At 42.7% G+C, this 16,974-nt stretch overlaps 1 protein-coding gene across 1 annotated transcript in view; it reads right to left on the bottom strand.

Moving 5' to 3' along the window:
• Positions 1 to 210: 210 nt before the first annotated feature.
• The window catches only part of SFMBT2 (Scm like with four mbt domains 2), a 164,082-nt gene continuing 147,318 nt past the window's right edge, over positions 211 to 16,974 (bottom strand). Inside the window, exons 17-21 of the mRNA XM_067534887.1 lie at positions 8,345 to 8,520; positions 6,103 to 6,275; positions 2,839 to 3,099; positions 2,565 to 2,693; positions 211 to 351 (exon numbers count right to left, since the gene is read on the bottom strand). Of these exons, the coding sequence (XP_067390988.1) occupies positions 211 to 351; positions 2,565 to 2,693; positions 2,839 to 3,099; positions 6,103 to 6,275; positions 8,345 to 8,520 (880 nt within the window). The remainder of the gene's footprint in view (positions 352 to 2,564; positions 2,694 to 2,838; positions 3,100 to 6,102; positions 6,276 to 8,344; positions 8,521 to 16,974) is intronic.

Below are 16,974 nucleotides of genomic sequence, written 5' to 3'. Positions count from 1 at the left end.
TTCACATGAAGAGACGGCAGAAATACTTCAATGTGCTTTACAAATATGGAAATATACATTCCACTTGGATTTTTTTTTGTTTGTTTGTTTTTGTACAGGAGGTGCCTCGGAGCTTCCAATTCCACGCGTTCTGGAAAAATACCCAAATGAGTTGTAATGTTAAAAATAAAAAAAGAGAGGGATTGGAAGGAAATGCAAGGAGCAGTAGAGTCAGTTGGCGTATTGTGCATAGAAAGCAACCTTCACTCGCTCGATCTGGTGACACAACTTGATGGCGGGGCCAAGTTTCAACTCCATGCACTCTTGCACTGTTGGGAGCGTCAGCAGCAGAAGTGCTTGGCCATCTATGTCCTAAGGAAAGAAGAGACAACGAGACGTTGCTGTTTGTAGACGACTACAGGACTTGAAAACGTGGAACAGGAGGTTTTGCTTTAGGGCTTGTACAGCTGACTGACAACCTGGGAGAGGAAGGCATCTAGCTACACAGCAGCTACATATTAGTATGTCTAATTTGTCTTATACTTAAAGGTTCCAAATGAGATCAGAGCCCCAGTGAAACAGATGCTGTAGAGACAGTTCCTGGCCCGAACAGCTTACACTCTGAATAGACATGGCTGAGAAAGAGGAAGTACCACTATTCCCATTTTACAGGTGGGGAACTAAGGCCCAGAGAGAGGCCTTGCCTCAGACAGGTAATCTGGGGCAGAGCAGGGAACTCACTGCAGAATTCCTCAGTCCTATTTGAGTGCCTTAACCACAAGGCCACACTTCCTCTGTATGCTGTGTTGGCCCCTGACCTGGAAAGAAAATCTCTAGGGATTGGAGAGCAGTTCAAAGCATGCCCCATTCAGTCTTTGGCTTCCCCTACTGCTAACAACAATGCTAATTCTGGTGTGGCCACCTGGCCACTGGGAACTGATTTAGGCCATTGGTGCGCTGATACCACTGTTTATCATTGCTGATCACTACCGTCTCATTGTTTCCTTGTACTCCCCCCCTCGGTCTGTCTTATCCACGTGTTGTCTCTAGCCTTACACTGAGATTGTAAACTCCTCGGGGCAGGGACTGTCTTTTTGGTCTGTGCCTGTACAGTGCCTAGCAAATCTGGTCCTGATCCATGAGTAGGACTCCCAGGCTCTATGATAATACAAATAAATAAATAAATAAATAACTCATTTCACACAGGACACTGAGCAGCCATCAGATAGCGATCGTTTTCAGACACAACCAATGGGATTTGGATTTGAACTGCAAATGAAAGATTCTTATAGTTCTTCACCAGCTCCCTTAGCTGCCCAATGCTGCAGATGAAAGATTTTACAACCATTCTCTCCTGATTTCCTCCTTGGTTCCACTGGTTAATTAAGAGCTCAAGTCTTTGAGAAAAACAAAAACCCACCAGATTTAAAAGGCAACAAGTAGAATCTGAACGTATGATCACAGGGGGAAAAACAGAGGTGTCGAAGTCAGTCAAAGAGATTCACAGGGTTGACAACCTGCAAAGGTCAGAAAAAACACCAACTCATTGTGTCCACAGTCATCTTATTTAGCATCTTCTAGACTCCTGAACACAGACGATACCTGTATACGGTAAGTACTCTTCTGATCACAAACACCTACTCGGTAGAGTTTTCTTGTATGTTTCAACTCAATAAATTAGCATGTTGCTAGGAGCCTCCAGGTGCTGTCTTGCAGATAAGCAGAGCCAAAACATTGATCACTCGTGGTTAGTTAAAGATCGATCCCATAGCATTCTAGGCAAGAGAAGGGGTGTCAGCTTTGGTGTCCTGGCAACATTCCAGTCTGGTTAAGATCTGATTTCATAGATTCATAGATTCTAAGGGCAGAAGGGACCATTATGATCATCTAGTCTGACCTGTACAGCACAGGCCATAGAACTTCCTTGAAATAATTCCTAGAGCAGGTCTTGAGGTATCATTTACTAGAGATCCCCTCTTTAGCATGAATTTGATAGCAGTGGATGTCATTCATTAGTGGAGGAGTGACTCATTCTATCCATCCATCATACATGACCATGGTTCTTTGAGATGAAAGGCACTATTAGCTTGATGACAGAAGTACTGAGCTCCTGCAGATTTAATTGCCTTTAATTGGAAGCGTTCAGCACCTCCTAAAATCAGGACACCTTTTTATGAGCATGCCTATGGATTTTGGTGCCTAATTTCAGTCAGACAATTTTGACCAAACCAACTTGCCCGAAGCCATACACTGGCTCAATGGCAGAGCCAAGATGAGAACCTGGGTTTTCTGCGACCTGGTCCACTGCTTAATCTAATTAGCTAGGGTGACGTTCACACTTGTGGTGAGGGCCATCAGACATCCTAGGTATCATTTACCTAGGTACCAAACCAGCCTAGTTTGAGGATGTAGGTGGTGCATCTGCCTCATACCGACCCTGACAAGGGTGGATTTCACCTTTAATGAACAAGAAAGATCTAGTCTTCATCCTTTTCAGAAAGGCTCAGTTCCACTTTCCTGTGCTGTGAATAAACACCATTACTACAGTGTCTGCACTGAGAGAGAGGTAAGATGAGGTAGCATACCTGTTCCTGAAATATTTTGGCCAGGGGAGCGCAGTCTGTCAATTTAATAAACCTCACAACGTCAGTCACAGTCCACTCCAATGGATTGCTATCGAGGATGAGTTTCTCTTCCTCTTCTTGCTTTATTTCCTGCAAGATCCAAACCACTTGTAAAGAAAATGTCACAGTGCCCAGAAATGCTCATTTGTAGAGCATGTGGTGCTCTCTGCAGATTGTTAACATCTGATACATAATGGAAAAAATATTACCATTAATTGGGAGCTGAGTAGTTCACCAATCTACCCACCTCCTTGACTTGAGTGCACTTCTCTCCTTCAGTGTAAGAGAGAGACTGTGTTTTGCGGCCCCTTCTAGCTCTCTCGATGGGAGGAGGTCTATCTGACTCTGTGCTGCTTCGTAATGTCACTGCTCTTCTTGGTCGGGCTGAAGGTACCTCGGCAGAGGAGGTGTCAGTCTGGTCATCGCGTAGCTCTGAGCTGGTTTCTTCACTCCCTGTCTCATCTTCCATAGCGTCTGGCTCCTCCTCTTCGCTTTCCTATAACGAGATCATCAGGGACATGGGGTTTAAACGTCATGACATGGGGTTTAACATAGTGGTATGTTTTCTTTTTCAGACAAAAGAGCTATGAGGTCAAATCCTACTCACATTTACACCAATGTCAATCCATTGACTTCAGCTGAATTATCCTCCTATATATGCCATAGCATCATACCATTTAGGCCCCCAAATTTAGTTTGGTCACAAAACCTAATATTAAAATGAATTTGTTTTCCTGTTTTTCAAAAAATAGTCAACAAAAAGTTTTTCATTTCAGTGTGAATGTTCCTCTGCAGTGCTTGCAACTCTAATGATGCAGTCTTGTCCTAAGGCATGAGAACTGGGAGGTGAAACTGACTAGAAAAAAATGAAACCAATGAGTCTTTTTTCATTGTCCAAGCTGAGAGGAGGGAAAAAGTAAATTAGATTTTAAAACTTTCTCCTTTTCAGGCCTCAAAGCGATGGCAAATTTTCCACATCCTTTGATAATCTACTCTAGTGGTTAATTACCCTGATGGTTAAAAAGATGCATTCGAGCTGGTCAAAAAAACTTTTGTTGGAAGTTTTTTGCTGGGAAATACCATTTTCATCTAAATTGACACATTTCAAAAAATGTGTCAATTTTGATTGAATTTTATTTAGTCAATAAAAACTGACACAAAATATTTTGACAATGCTGAAACATCCATTCCCGCTTTAATACTTTCAGAATGGAAAATTTCGATTTTTCATTTCAAAACGACTTTTCCAAATTCAAGTAATTGTTTTTAGGTAAAAAAGTGCTTAAAAGTTTTAAAAAGTGAAAAAATGGCATGAAATGTTTTGATTTTATCCGAAGGAAACATTTCGATCGACCGGACACAATTTTTTTTCAGAATTTCATTTAGTGGGAAACTTTGAAATTTTCCATTTTTCATTCCATTTTGGAATGGAAAAAATTTCCAATTTGCAGAATTTCCTGCAAAATAGAAACTACAGCTCCTCATCAGCTCTAATAAGCATGGTATTTCCAAATTTGTAACTTTATAATGTCCCTCAGAAACAAAACCTGCTGGACACATATATATGAAACGCACACAACAGATGAAATGCTGCTCAGAATCTGAGCTTCAGTAAATGTCAGTGCATAATTTTGCCCACATTTAGGTTTTCTTAAGGAGAAATCAGAATTTGGCCAAGGCTGACTACACTTCGTGGGCTTAGACCTGCCATCGTTTTCACGAGTCGGTATTAATGCAGCCCAGTTTGTCTCGTCTTACAGTTTATAGTTTTATCTGCTACAAGAAAACATATCGCATGCGTGAAGTGAGTTAATGATTATTCACTGCACCATTCAGGTGTGCCCAAATCTGACCACTCTAAGGGTGAATTTACACAGCAAAATCTGTGCATGGGCTTGCCAACCTGAGCTAGACTGAATCCCGCAATCGTGGGTAGCAATCTAAGCAAAGACAGAACAGCTTGGGTTTCAGTGCATGTCATACAAAAATGGCCTGGACCCTGAGTATGTACTTGGCTCACTAGCTCACTCAGAAGCCTGCACTTTGCTGTCTTCAGTACTATTGTTACTCCTGCTGGCTGGATTTAAGATGGCTCGGGCAGGTTAGCCTGTGTACAGCTTTTGCTGTGTAGACATAAACATCACCCAGCTTCACCACTTTGCTTCACTTCCATTTATCTCACTTGCTTTGGGTATGATCCAGAGGTTCTTGGAGATGGTGCAAAGGCTCTCATTGACTTCAGTGTCTTTTGGATCAACACCTGATTTTGATCTGTCTACGATTTGGGCCCACGTCCCACAAACACATGCTCCCTGTCTACACTCAAAGGATTTTCAGCTATAACTATACTGGTATAGTTATGCTGGCAAACCCTCTTAATGGAGACTCATCTTAGATGGCAAGAGTGCTTTTGTAGATATAGCTTATATCTGTTACTTGAATAAACTAAGCAAAAGGACTTTTTTGCTAATATAACTATGTCTGCACTAAGGGTTTTGCCAGCAAAAGTATGCCGGTTACAAGCGGGATTTTTTTCACATTCCTAACTGACATAGCTATGTCAGCTAAGATTTAAATTTAGATGAGGCTTTAATAGGCGCTTAATTTTACAAACAGGTTTGGATGTACAGTTCTACCCAGATGTGGAAAGTTAAGCATGTGGATAAGGGCATGTCTACATGCATTGTTGCACTGGTTTAACTTCAGGTGTTATTTCAAACCAGCTTAGTTAAATCAATTGCAAAGGCTGGGTGGACACTTATTTCTGTTTAAGCATACTTTATTTGGATTTAACTTAAGTTGATTAGATACAGGTTTAAGGAAAACCAAAATAAGCCATTTTTAAATGGAAATGAGTGTCCATATGGGACCAGTTTAACTACACCAGTTCAAGCTGGTGTGTAGACAAGGCCTAAATCTTTGTAGGATTGAGGTCTTACATTGTATAGTCTTCGGGACAATCCTGTCTTTCACTTGTTCTATAAAGCACCTAGAACAATTTTAAGTGCCGTGAACTTAACATATTAAGCAATAACTAATTAATAGAGTACTGGAACCCACGCTGACTCAAGTGCAACGTATAAATGTCCTTTCCGCATTTATTATTTGTATTGCAATAGTGTCTTGGAGCCCAAGTCATGGACCAGGATCCCCACTGTGCTAGTTGCTGTACAAATGCAAACAAAAAGACAGCCCTCTCCAAAGAGCTTCCAATCTAAGTAGAAGACAAGAGACAACAAATGGATACAGACAGACAGACTGGGGAGCACAACAATGAGACAGTGAGCATGCCAACTGCCTAACTATTGTCAAACTTTTCTTGGCACCGCAGCAAAGCAGAGCTTTCAGGTGAAGAGCTTTCAGTATATTTAAGGGACCCTCATCTCAAAGGTGAAGAACAGCACTAGGGTTCTTGTTGAATATTTATATTTCTGAAAAGCAATGTAATGTGCTGAGCACTGTTCCATAACACGGTGAATGAGCATAATCCAGCATGTACCTCTGCAGAGCCCGTAGCGTTAAAATCGACAGCAGACGATCTCCTTTTCTTCTGCACAAAAATGGATTTCCGCCTCTTTCTGCGCCTTGTTGGTTTGATATGTCCACTTTTCATGTTGTTATTTTCCCCAATTGGAGGCTTAATGATTTTTTTCCTCTTCCCATAATAATAGGCTGGAGCAAAACATACAGTAAAAACATAACCACAAAGAAAATTAAGCTTTTGCTTGCTTCATGCTATTGATTCAATGTAATACACCACTCCTTCACAGCGGCTGTCACTGGGAACTTTAAAGAAACCTTGGTTGTCAGACAATGTGCCAAGGAAGAATGAAATACCTCATACCGTCTTGGCCTATTGTCACAAAATGGTCAAAACTATTATAATTTAGACATCTATTCCTACATATTTATTCGCGATAGGTTAAATTCTGAAGTCCTTACTCAGCACTTAATACTTACTTAGGCAAAACTTTTGTTGCACAGGCTGGGAATTTTGCCTAAGAACTGAATGAGGACTTCAGGATTTGACTGAATGCACGTTGAGTTCATAGCATGAAAATGACCGGCCTAACTTTCAAAGGTGAGGAGAGTCTGCAGCTGCCATCGGTTTCAATGGGAGCTGCCAGCGTTCTGAATATCACGGCCAAAGTATTTGTTGAGTCAATGCAGCAAAGATCTGACTTCTGCTGACTTCAGTGGGCTTTGGATCAGGTCCTAAAAGAATAAATATTTCTCTGTATAACAACAACTAATCCCAAACTGCATATTAGCATATAGAGACATAGGGCCTGATTCTCCTCTCACTGTGCTGTTAATAGAAGTGACTCACTTGAAATCAATAAAGTTATACTAATGTAAAATTTGTCTTATGGAGCATGGAACCCAATTCTACCTTCAGGACTTGGATCAGCAGTCCATCCCTTTTCAGCAAAATTGACTTCACGGAAGCATAAGCACACACTTAATTTGAAGTGAGACAATGCCACAGACTTTGGCAGGCACGCTCCAGATTTATACTGGTGCAACAGATCAGAATTGGACTTATTAGCAATGAATAATGTGGTCCAAAGAACTCACTCTTTTAAAAATTAAGCAAAATCCATCCTACCACATAAGATCACCACCGACTGGATGTTGGTGCATATGAGTGAAAGTCAACACCTGATACCGCAAAGGTTAAAAGAACACAGAACGGCAAATAATGTGGTAACCAGCCCAAACCATCATCTAAGGGTGCAGACTGCAGGATTTTTCTGACAGCATGTAGGGTAAACAGGTTTAAATAGCAGTGTAGATGGTGAGGCATGGATTAAGCTAGTAAAGACACGCCTGAAGGGTGTGGGTATGTACCTGGACCTGCACCATCTGTGCAAGGTCGTGCCAGCAGGGGCAGGGTGGCATGCTCTTCCAAATGGCATCCTCTGTGTGGTGTGACCGCATGCGAGGTCATGCTGGTGGGGAAGGGGCCACACAGGCGGGGGCAGGCCCACGCCTTTCCCGGAAGTACCAGACCAACCAATATTCAGGGAACGGTGGGAGTGGCCACCCTACTCTTTTGGCTGGAGCCCTTCCCTGCCTCAGGAAAGGATTCCAGCAGTGGGGAAAGGCTGCCAGCTCCCCACTGCCGGAGCCCTTCTTCTCCACAGGGAAAGGCAGCTTCTCCGGCAGAGCCTTTGGCTGATGTGTATCTACACACAGCAGCGTGGAGCTGCACATACCCTCCACCCTGCCGAAAGTGGTGTGTAGTTTAGATGTAGCCTTAATGCAACAGGTGGCCTGAGATGGGGAATATTAGATACTCCAATTGGCACCTCCTGTAGGCAGAGAAAACATAACGAGTCCTTGGAAATAACGGAACAGAATGGCAGAAAAAGCAAAGATCCTTGGGGCATGAAGTTGGAGGGAGACGCTGAAACGGAGACCATGGAGATTGGGTTTGTGACCTCCCGTGCACATCTCACACTATGGGTCTGGCTGGCTGGTGCGGAGTGACCTGGTCAGTTCCCTATGCTACAGAGAGCAGGCCTAAGGTTATGCGCACCAATCAGTGAGCTCAGCCAAAAGGATGTGCAACATTTTGATGCATTAGTGCTACTATTTGCAATTCATTATGCTATAGGTCAGAAAGAAAGAAAGAAACATGTACTAAATTAAGTATTTTTTTATGACTATATCATGAACATCCTCCCAACGCACTGATTCCTTTATAGCAACAGAGCAATATTTCAGCGGATACTCACTGTATTTTGTTTTGGTATGAATGGAGCAGTTCTCAGGGCAGACTTCAGCGACCAGCACAGGGCTAAACAAATTTGGACAGCACTCCAGTTTTGCACAGACTCTTCTGCAGAAATCTGCCACTTGATCAGACGTTCGCACAATCTTGACTGTTGCCCTGTACGTTTTCCCTCTGTATCTAGAAAAGAGTATTGCAAGATCACACGTAACTAATGAAGTGAGAACTTTGGATGTTATAAACCCAATCCTGCCTTCCGTTACATAGATGCTCCTCTCATTGACTTCAAGGGGACCAATGTATTGAAGGGCAGAATTAAGGCATATCGGTTGTAACAACTGTAATTCAGATAGCCTAAAATGGGGGAAAGCAGGATGCAATAAAGCTGGCAGGGGACTCAAGGTCAGAGAGACCAAAGGGTGGGCAAGGTTTGGAGCTGTGGGTTTAGTGAGGAAATGGCATCTGGAGACTGGTGATTTGGGGAGAAGGCAAGAGAGAAGAGAGTCAAAGATGACGGCAAGGTCACAACGGTGGGAGCGGTCAATGGGGATATTGTATTGCATTGCATCTTATTCTATGGTTCTGCACACACCCAGATTGTTAGTCTGCAGACCCTTGGCCTGGGGCCTGGGATTACGATCTTTGTCTTGCATGCTGACTGGCTATAAAGAACTGTGAGCAGCACAAACGTCTTACGGTGTTAGTTACAAGCACTGGATGGCTTGCTGAAGAAATGTCAATTCCTGGACCTAACTGAGACCTGCTTCACAAGCCTCCTCTGAGTGGGTAGGTGGTCTCTGGTGTCACCTGTCTTTTAGGGGGGGCCAGCACTGAACAAGATTCTATAGTCGTAGCCACAGGGCACAGAGATCCCTCCTGCTGGACCTCTGTTTCATGATCATCCATGTCTGCTTTAACCTGGAAGCTCTATCTTCCAAGAAGTTTTCACTCTGAGTCATTATTTGCCCATGTGTTAGGTCCCCCATTTAGTGACACGGCATCATTTGACTTTTTATTCTGTTATAGCTGGGTTTGACCTTGTGATTTGGCAATGAACTGATCTTTGACTACTAGCAGTAAATACGCCCAGTGGCCTGTGATGGGATGTTAGATGGGGTGGGCTCTGAGTTACTACAGAGAATTCTTTCCCAGGTGTCTGGCTGGTGAGTCTTGTTCACATGCTCAGGGTTTAGCTGATTGCCATATTTGGGGTCAGGAAGGAATTTTCCCCCAGGGCCTACTGGCAGAGGCCCTGGGGGTTTTTCGCCTTCCTCTACAGCATGGGGCACACGGCACTTGCTGGTGGAATCTCTTTACTTTGAAGTCTTTAAACCATGATTTGAGGACTTCAGTAACTCAGTCATAGGTTAGGGGTCTATTACAGGACTGGGTGGGTGAGGTTCTGTGGCCTGCGTCGTGCAGGTCAGACTAGATGATCATAATGGTCCCTTCTGACCTTAAAGTCTATGAGTCTATGATACTCTTAATTGTGCTCTAATTTGAAATGCTTGTTTAGCGCTCAAGGGGCCTGTCCCAAAACATACTGAAGTCAATGGGAGTCTAAGACCCAAATCCTCAAAGATATTTAGGCGCCTAACTCCCATTGGAATCATGGGAGTTAGGCACCTAAATACCTTTGAAAATCTGGGCCTAGGTGCTTTGCCATGAGAGGAGAAGAGTAAATGTTAGAGGAAGAATTCAGCTCTCAGATCTGTGCAGTGGACGTTGCTGCCGGTATTCTGCTCTTCTTCTCTAGGGTCTGACCCAAAGCACACTGAAGTCAATGGGAGCCGTTCCATTGATTTCTTTGAGCTTTGGATCAGGCCTCAGTGTCTGGAACTCCTAGGGCAATATTCAGCACTCGGATTCACAAGGCAGAGGTTAGCCCTAAATCATGTGCCACTAAAACTATTGTTACGGTGCTTTCTAGAAAGCATATTTGAGAGAGAAACGGCTGACGTTAGGTACAGCTTCCCACCTTGCATAATATACTGGAGCTGTGAACTCCACTTATCTACATAATTTATTAAACAGCAGTGTAAAGCTATTGTAAACAGTGAGATAATGGTTTTTAAAGCATGTCTTACACGTTCTGCATAACGGCAGCATGAGAGACAATCGAGCAAATGCATCGTAGAGCAGCGCCTTGGTAGTATAAACAGGCGCAGAGGAGAGAAAAGTAAAAAGAACTCACTGGACTGGAACTGATGAAGAGCAAAGACACTGTAGCTGAGAAAAATGGGAGAAGGGACGCAGGCAGCATGCGTAAGAGCACTGAGGCTAGGAGCTCTTGAAGAGGACAGATGATAAACTAGGCAGTCTTAGAACAGGGGGAAGAAAGGATAGTGGGACATGGAACAAAAGAGGGAGGACCAGACTGATGTGATGAGAGACATACTTTAATGACACATCACTATAAGACTGAAAGTTATGCCATAACTCAGAGGGTAACTGATAAAGCATAACTTCCTGCTTTAGTCCAACCATTAAAATCCTGTTCTGGAAATGTGGAGGTGCAGGAAGTGACTGTAGGGATTTGAAGATAGCTGTTTGAGCACCAGGAACATTGCAAGTTATCAGTCTTCGTGATGCTCAGAGGCCTTTATTCAATGGCAATTTAGGGGGCAAAACTAAATATTATCTGAACTTTGTTTTTACAAAACCATAAGTGATCAAGGGTCAGTCAGGTGCATATGATACTGCCATTACTACGCTGACTGCAAACAGAGCGAGGGCATAATGAGCTGTGATACAATGCTTTGCAGTCACGAAAAGTCCAAATTTTTAACACACTTTAGGTGCCTAAATCCCACTGAATTCAATGGGAGTTAGCACCGAAATACCTTTAAAAACCTGGCCCTAACTCATTAGTCCTCTTGCATGCTTTCAAACGATCTGATTGTTTGTGAGTCTCGAGAGACTCCAATAGGCATGCTGTACAAAATGCTCCCTATTCCCTCGCAAGAGGTAAGAGAACATTTCTGTCCCCTGGCACAGATGGCATGACTGCCAGGATAGCAGAGGAAGTTATGTTTAAAATGGGTTGTACAAAACCTAATGTGAACAGAAATGATTCTATGGGAAATAACAAGAAAACCAGGCCTTCCCAGGGGACAAATTCTCCCCCCTTTATTTCATAGATGCATAGACTGTAAGGCCAGAAGGGATGATCAGATCATCTAGTCTGACTCCCTATTAACACAGGCCAGAGAATTTCATCCAGTTACATCTGCACTGAGCCACAATAATTAGTTCTTAGCTAAAGCATATTTTCCAGAAAGGCATCCAGTCGTGATCTGAAGACATCAAGAGATAAAGAATCTACCACTTTCCTTGACAGTTTGTTCCAATGCTTAATAACCCTGTTGGAAAGTTGTACCTTATTTTTAATTGGAATATATCTGGATTTAACTTGCAGCCATTGGTTCTTGTTATACCTTTCTCCGCTGGGTTAAATAGCCCTTTAGCATCTGGTACTTTTTCCTTGTGAAGGTACATCTATTCCTTACATCAAGTCACTTCTGGAGCAGTAGTGTAGTCCAGAGTTAACTTCAGATAAACTGAGCTAACCCACTTTTCATTCGGTGAATATGGAGTTTAGGTTGCTTTACCCACTTCTTTTTTCTATTGCTACACCACTAATCTCCATCTTCTTTTTCACAAACTAAACTGTTTGACGTCTAAGTCTACAGGCACCACTTAACATGAGAAGCATGACAGGATCTCATCCTAAATGTGCACTACGCCCCACGGTGCAGTGATCCCAAAGAGGACAGCATTGCACGACAGGGCCTGCAAAAGCAAAAAGGTGGAACTAATGAGAAAGAAAAAAGAAGCAGACCAGTCACATTTCATTGCCCAGGTGAGATACAAAGAGTGAAGAAACAGCATGGATGGGGAAATACAAAGGTGATTTTTATCATTAAATCTGCGGCGACAGGTATGGAATATAATTCTAAACATGATTTTGGTCTTGGCAGTGTCTCTGTAAGCTGTACAACAAGATTTACTAATATTTTCCATATGTACCGCTCCGTAAGCCTTTTAACATTAAAGACGTTAACGTAATCCGAACTACCCTCTGACAGCCTCATGAAAAGACCTACGCTGGCTACAGTTAGAAAACCATTTTTCCATTAGTGTCATTAAAAATATTATTGTTATGGATATGGTATTTCCCATCATGATAAGACTCTCATTTTGCCAGCTACTTTTAAGTAATAAGCATGATGCACTAATAACCTGAGAGCGCTGTAAGACTTTAAAGTTCAGCAGAATCAACTGTAGCATTAAGCTTAGCTGAACAATCTTGTTTTTCTAATTACATGTTTTACATCTAAAGGCAAAGAACAAGAATCTTCAAAGCTCCCTACAGTAACGATCAGGAGACTTTTCAAGGAAAAACAAGCTTAGGCATCCTCCGAGACATGAAAAGCCTTGTCCTAAATAGATTTTTCAAACAGCAGGAGCTCTCAACAGGACTCAAAGCACTTAACCATTTCAGAATTCAGCCAGTCGTCTCTCTGGTCATTGGGGCTATTCTGAATAGCCAACTGACTAGCAAACTTGAATTTCCTTCAACAGTTTTTGGATCCAACCCCTTTCCTTAGCAAGGAACTCCCTGCTCACCTCACTGGGAAAAAAATATCAGCCGGATGTCAGGGAGTGTCTTGCAGACACAAAGTACCAACCACAGACACCCAAAGCCAGGCCCCACCATTCCTAACAGAAACTATAGCTACCTCACATGTCAAGCACTAGACTTCTGAAGAACATCTGAGTCACTAACTATAAGCTGGACCCTGCCCTTCATGGCCGGTGAAATCCAGTGAAGACTGGGACTGCTACAGATATAAATCCTGAATGTTTTTATCCGAGATCCTGACTCCTTGAAGCATGCTTTTTTTTCCTAGCAAATTCTCCAAAAATAAATAATCCTGGATGCCAATGATCTCACAAATTCCTGCCACCCTTTCTAGGCAAAATCAATGAAAATGGGGCAATGACTTTCCTCTAGTTGTATCTAATCTTCCACCAACATCTTAGACTCCTCATAATCAGGATTCAGACTGGCCCTTGGGATTCACTTGGGTAGCACTCCTGAGATGGCTCGTCATGGTTGTGGAGAGACGTTAGACTTCTGCGCCAGTCCTACTTGATGTATCTGCAGTCTCAGGCGCAGAAGACCAAACAATGTTACTGGACCACATATGGGACCTCACAGAGGTGGATGGTGTAGCTTGAAACTGGCTCTAATAATTTGGAAATTATCTAAGAACCAAGGCAATTTCCAAATATGCACTTCGCACACCCTGGATGATTTAAAAATGGCCACATGAAATGTTATCAAAAACTCCCCTGAAAAATCTTCACCATTGGGCTAAGAATGAGCACGAGACAGTTTAGCCAAAAGTAGCTGGTAACTATGTGGGTGAAATGAGACAATTGTTACATTCCCGAATGAACTCACAGAAAAAATGATAAAAGACAAAGACACCCTATCACCCGTAAGCGAACACTTTTCACAAAGCCATCACTCTATATCTGACCTATCAGTCCTCATCCTCAAAGGAAACCTGCACAATGCTTTCCAAAGATGCGCCTGGGAGCTTAAATTCATAACTTTGCTAAACACTAAAAATCATGGACTGAGCAGGGACACTAGATTTATGGCTTATTACAACCATCCATAACCGACTAACCCTCCTTTGTCCTACGACAGAGATATTAACTGCCCACTTCACCTTGAATGGTATCTTACAATATGTGTTAACTTCTTGTGCTAAACAATCTGTCCCACTTTGTATTTAGCTGTGGCGCACAGAGACCAGAAGGAGACCTCTGTGTATGCTTGAAAGCTTGCCTCCTTCAACAACAGAAGTTGGTCCAATAAAAGTCACCCACTTTATCTCTCTAATATCTTAGAACCAACACAGCTACAACACTGGAAACATCTTGAACCATGACATTATTATGGCTGACCTACTCCCATGAAATATTAAATATTAAATCTCCTGATTGTAGAACCCTTACGTACACTGGTGATCACTTATTTGAGCTGGTAACTCTGTGAGCACCAATGGGACTTTTCTTATAAGTAAGTGTTCAACCAGGTAAATGTTCCATAATTGGGCCCTAAATTATTATTATGTTATGACAAAACTATATATTATTTAAACAGAAGCAAATTATTTTGGGAACTGCTCATCTAAAAACCCATTTTAATTGAATATTAGAATACAATATTTTATTGATTCAGACATGCATGGAACCTAGAGATAGATAAGTTCTACTAGATCTGTCTAGTGCATCCTCCTGCCAGGGCAGAGTTGTTGCTCATGGTAAGTTTACGAGTATTTTGTCCACTCTGGCTTTAAATCTACCGGACTATGGGGCTTCCACTACATTCTTTAGAGGATAATTCCACAGGTGAAATGTTTATTGTTATTCTGAATTACAGCCATACCTAGATGTCCAAATGCACACAAGACCCATCCATTATGCTAGTCACTCCACCTACAGTTCCTGATATTCACGCAGATACTACAATGTTCCAAAGCCACTGGGCTGACCTACCCTCGGGTTCAAGGACATTAGTAAGAGGGACTTAAACACTTTCAACAGTGACACCCCAAGCTGGGAAGATGGGGGCTAGCAACAGGCTCCACTGCCGAAGGGAATCAGAGGCTGAAGAGAAGTGGTTGAGAGTGAGGAAAGCAAAGTGCAGCAGCTCTCAAATGCCAGACGTGCACGAGCTTCATCTTCTGGCCCTGCTCTTTATGCCTACACATGATCTGTGGCAAGGACAGTTGCTTGAGAATTGGACTTAGGAGCCACTTGCGATGCTGTAGCACGACACGCAGTAACTAAATGACTTTGGTGCCTACACCGTTGTCTCTCAAGACGGATCGTTGCCCTTCTAACTTCAGTGATGTGCATAAGATAAGAACCTGTACAGCGCAGAAAATATTTCCCTTTTCCTAGTGTCATCCCATGACTCCATGTTAGAGCTCTTTGTACCAAAGGAAGGGAAGTACTTGTGAAGCGTACACGGCCGATTGTTAACATAGTCTTCTCTTTGAAGCTCAATGCACCCTAGTTGTGTGGTATCATTGAGCAAAGGATTCAGATTAGGATAAGATTAACAGAATCCTCCGGCTGCAATTGGCTACTAGAGCTGGGCAAAGCTCAGACGTTCTAGTCACAGGGGTTCAGGAACATCTTTTCTCTGGTGTTGATTCGCCACGGTTCATACTCTTGAGCATTTTTCATCCATAGATCTCAAAGCACAGTATGAAGGCAGAAAAGCATGAATAGCCTTATTTTACAGTTGTAGAAACTAGAGCACGGGGAAGGTTCAAAGGCCCAAACTTTCAAATCTTGGTGCCTAAAGTCAAGCACATAAATCCATATTTAGGCACTAAATTAAGTGTCCTGATTGTCCGGGTGATTGAGTACTTGCAGTTCCCGTTGACCCCAGCAGAGATTCTGAGCATGGAGGACACAGGCAATCGGGCATGACATTTCTAGCTCATCACAGCAAAACAAATAAGGTTTGACTACTGTCAGGGAAAGCAGGGACTACTGATGAGGCAGAGTAACCGTGATCTCACTGTGTGCATGCCTCCTTTTGGACACTCCAAATTCTCTGTCTTCTTCGCAAGGCAAGTGTAATTGACTCTGTGGTGGTCACTGCTGACAGCAGAGTAAACTGAATGTAGGTTGCTCTGCTGCTGAGCTAATTTATTCCTGGCAGCCGGCGATACAGCTTTCAGGCTGGTGTAAAGGCACATCCCTTCCTGTATCTCCCCCTCCACCAAAACAAACAGCAATATCATCAAGATCTAAGGAGTTGTCACTTAACATCAGAAGGAAGATGGTGACATGACACGTGGTGACTGCAGCATAAACATTCCAGCTGGCCTCAGAGCTGTCATCATTAGCAGCCTGTTGCGGTCCAGTGTTCTTGAAACTTGATTTGAACACACATTTTCTCGCTATGAGCAGCAATTTAAGATTCAGAAGTGGCACTGGCTGTCATATCTGATGCAACATGTCATGCATCGCCTTCAGACTTCTGCGGTGTTTGATTTCATGAGTCTGGTTTTGATTCTATTCAGCCAGATTCAATAGAAACAATGCCAGATTTCTAATGGAAGAAGCCCAAGCAAACTCAAAATGAATAAACCAAAATCAAATCAATCTGTTTTCAGGTTCTTCAGGCTTTAATCTGACAGTGTTTTACGGGAGCTGGACCAAAGTTCTGTACACGCAGTGTAATAGACTGGTTGGATGTGTGTATTAGTCACCACTGCACTCTAGTGAAAGGAATGTCAGTCTCAGGTCAAATGTTTGATTATGTCACCCTCTCCTGGCTGACTTTCAATGGACCTATAAATCCTATTACTCCTATTTTAAAGATCTGATTATGCAAATATTTGAGTAATTTTGCTCAAATGAGTAATCTCACTGAATTCCAAATGGGACCAGTCAGCAGTAAAGTCTTATACAGGCTTAAATGTTTACAGGATTGGACTCTACATCTGGACAATTATACCCTGATTTTCAGAGGTGCTGAACACCTGCAGCTCACACTGATGTCATGAGGAACTGCAGGCACCAGACACCAAGGAA

Source organism: Emydura macquarii, unplaced genomic scaffold (genome assembly GCF_026122565.2).
Source record: "Emydura macquarii macquarii isolate MOO-44397 ecotype Brisbane River unplaced genomic scaffold, CSIRO-AGI_Emac_v2 contig_3470, whole genome shotgun sequence".
Classification (NCBI taxonomy): Eukaryota; Metazoa; Chordata; order Testudines; family Chelidae; genus Emydura; species Emydura macquarii.
Note: the sequence above shows the minus strand (reverse complement) of the source record. Positions and strands in the feature narration are given on the sequence as shown.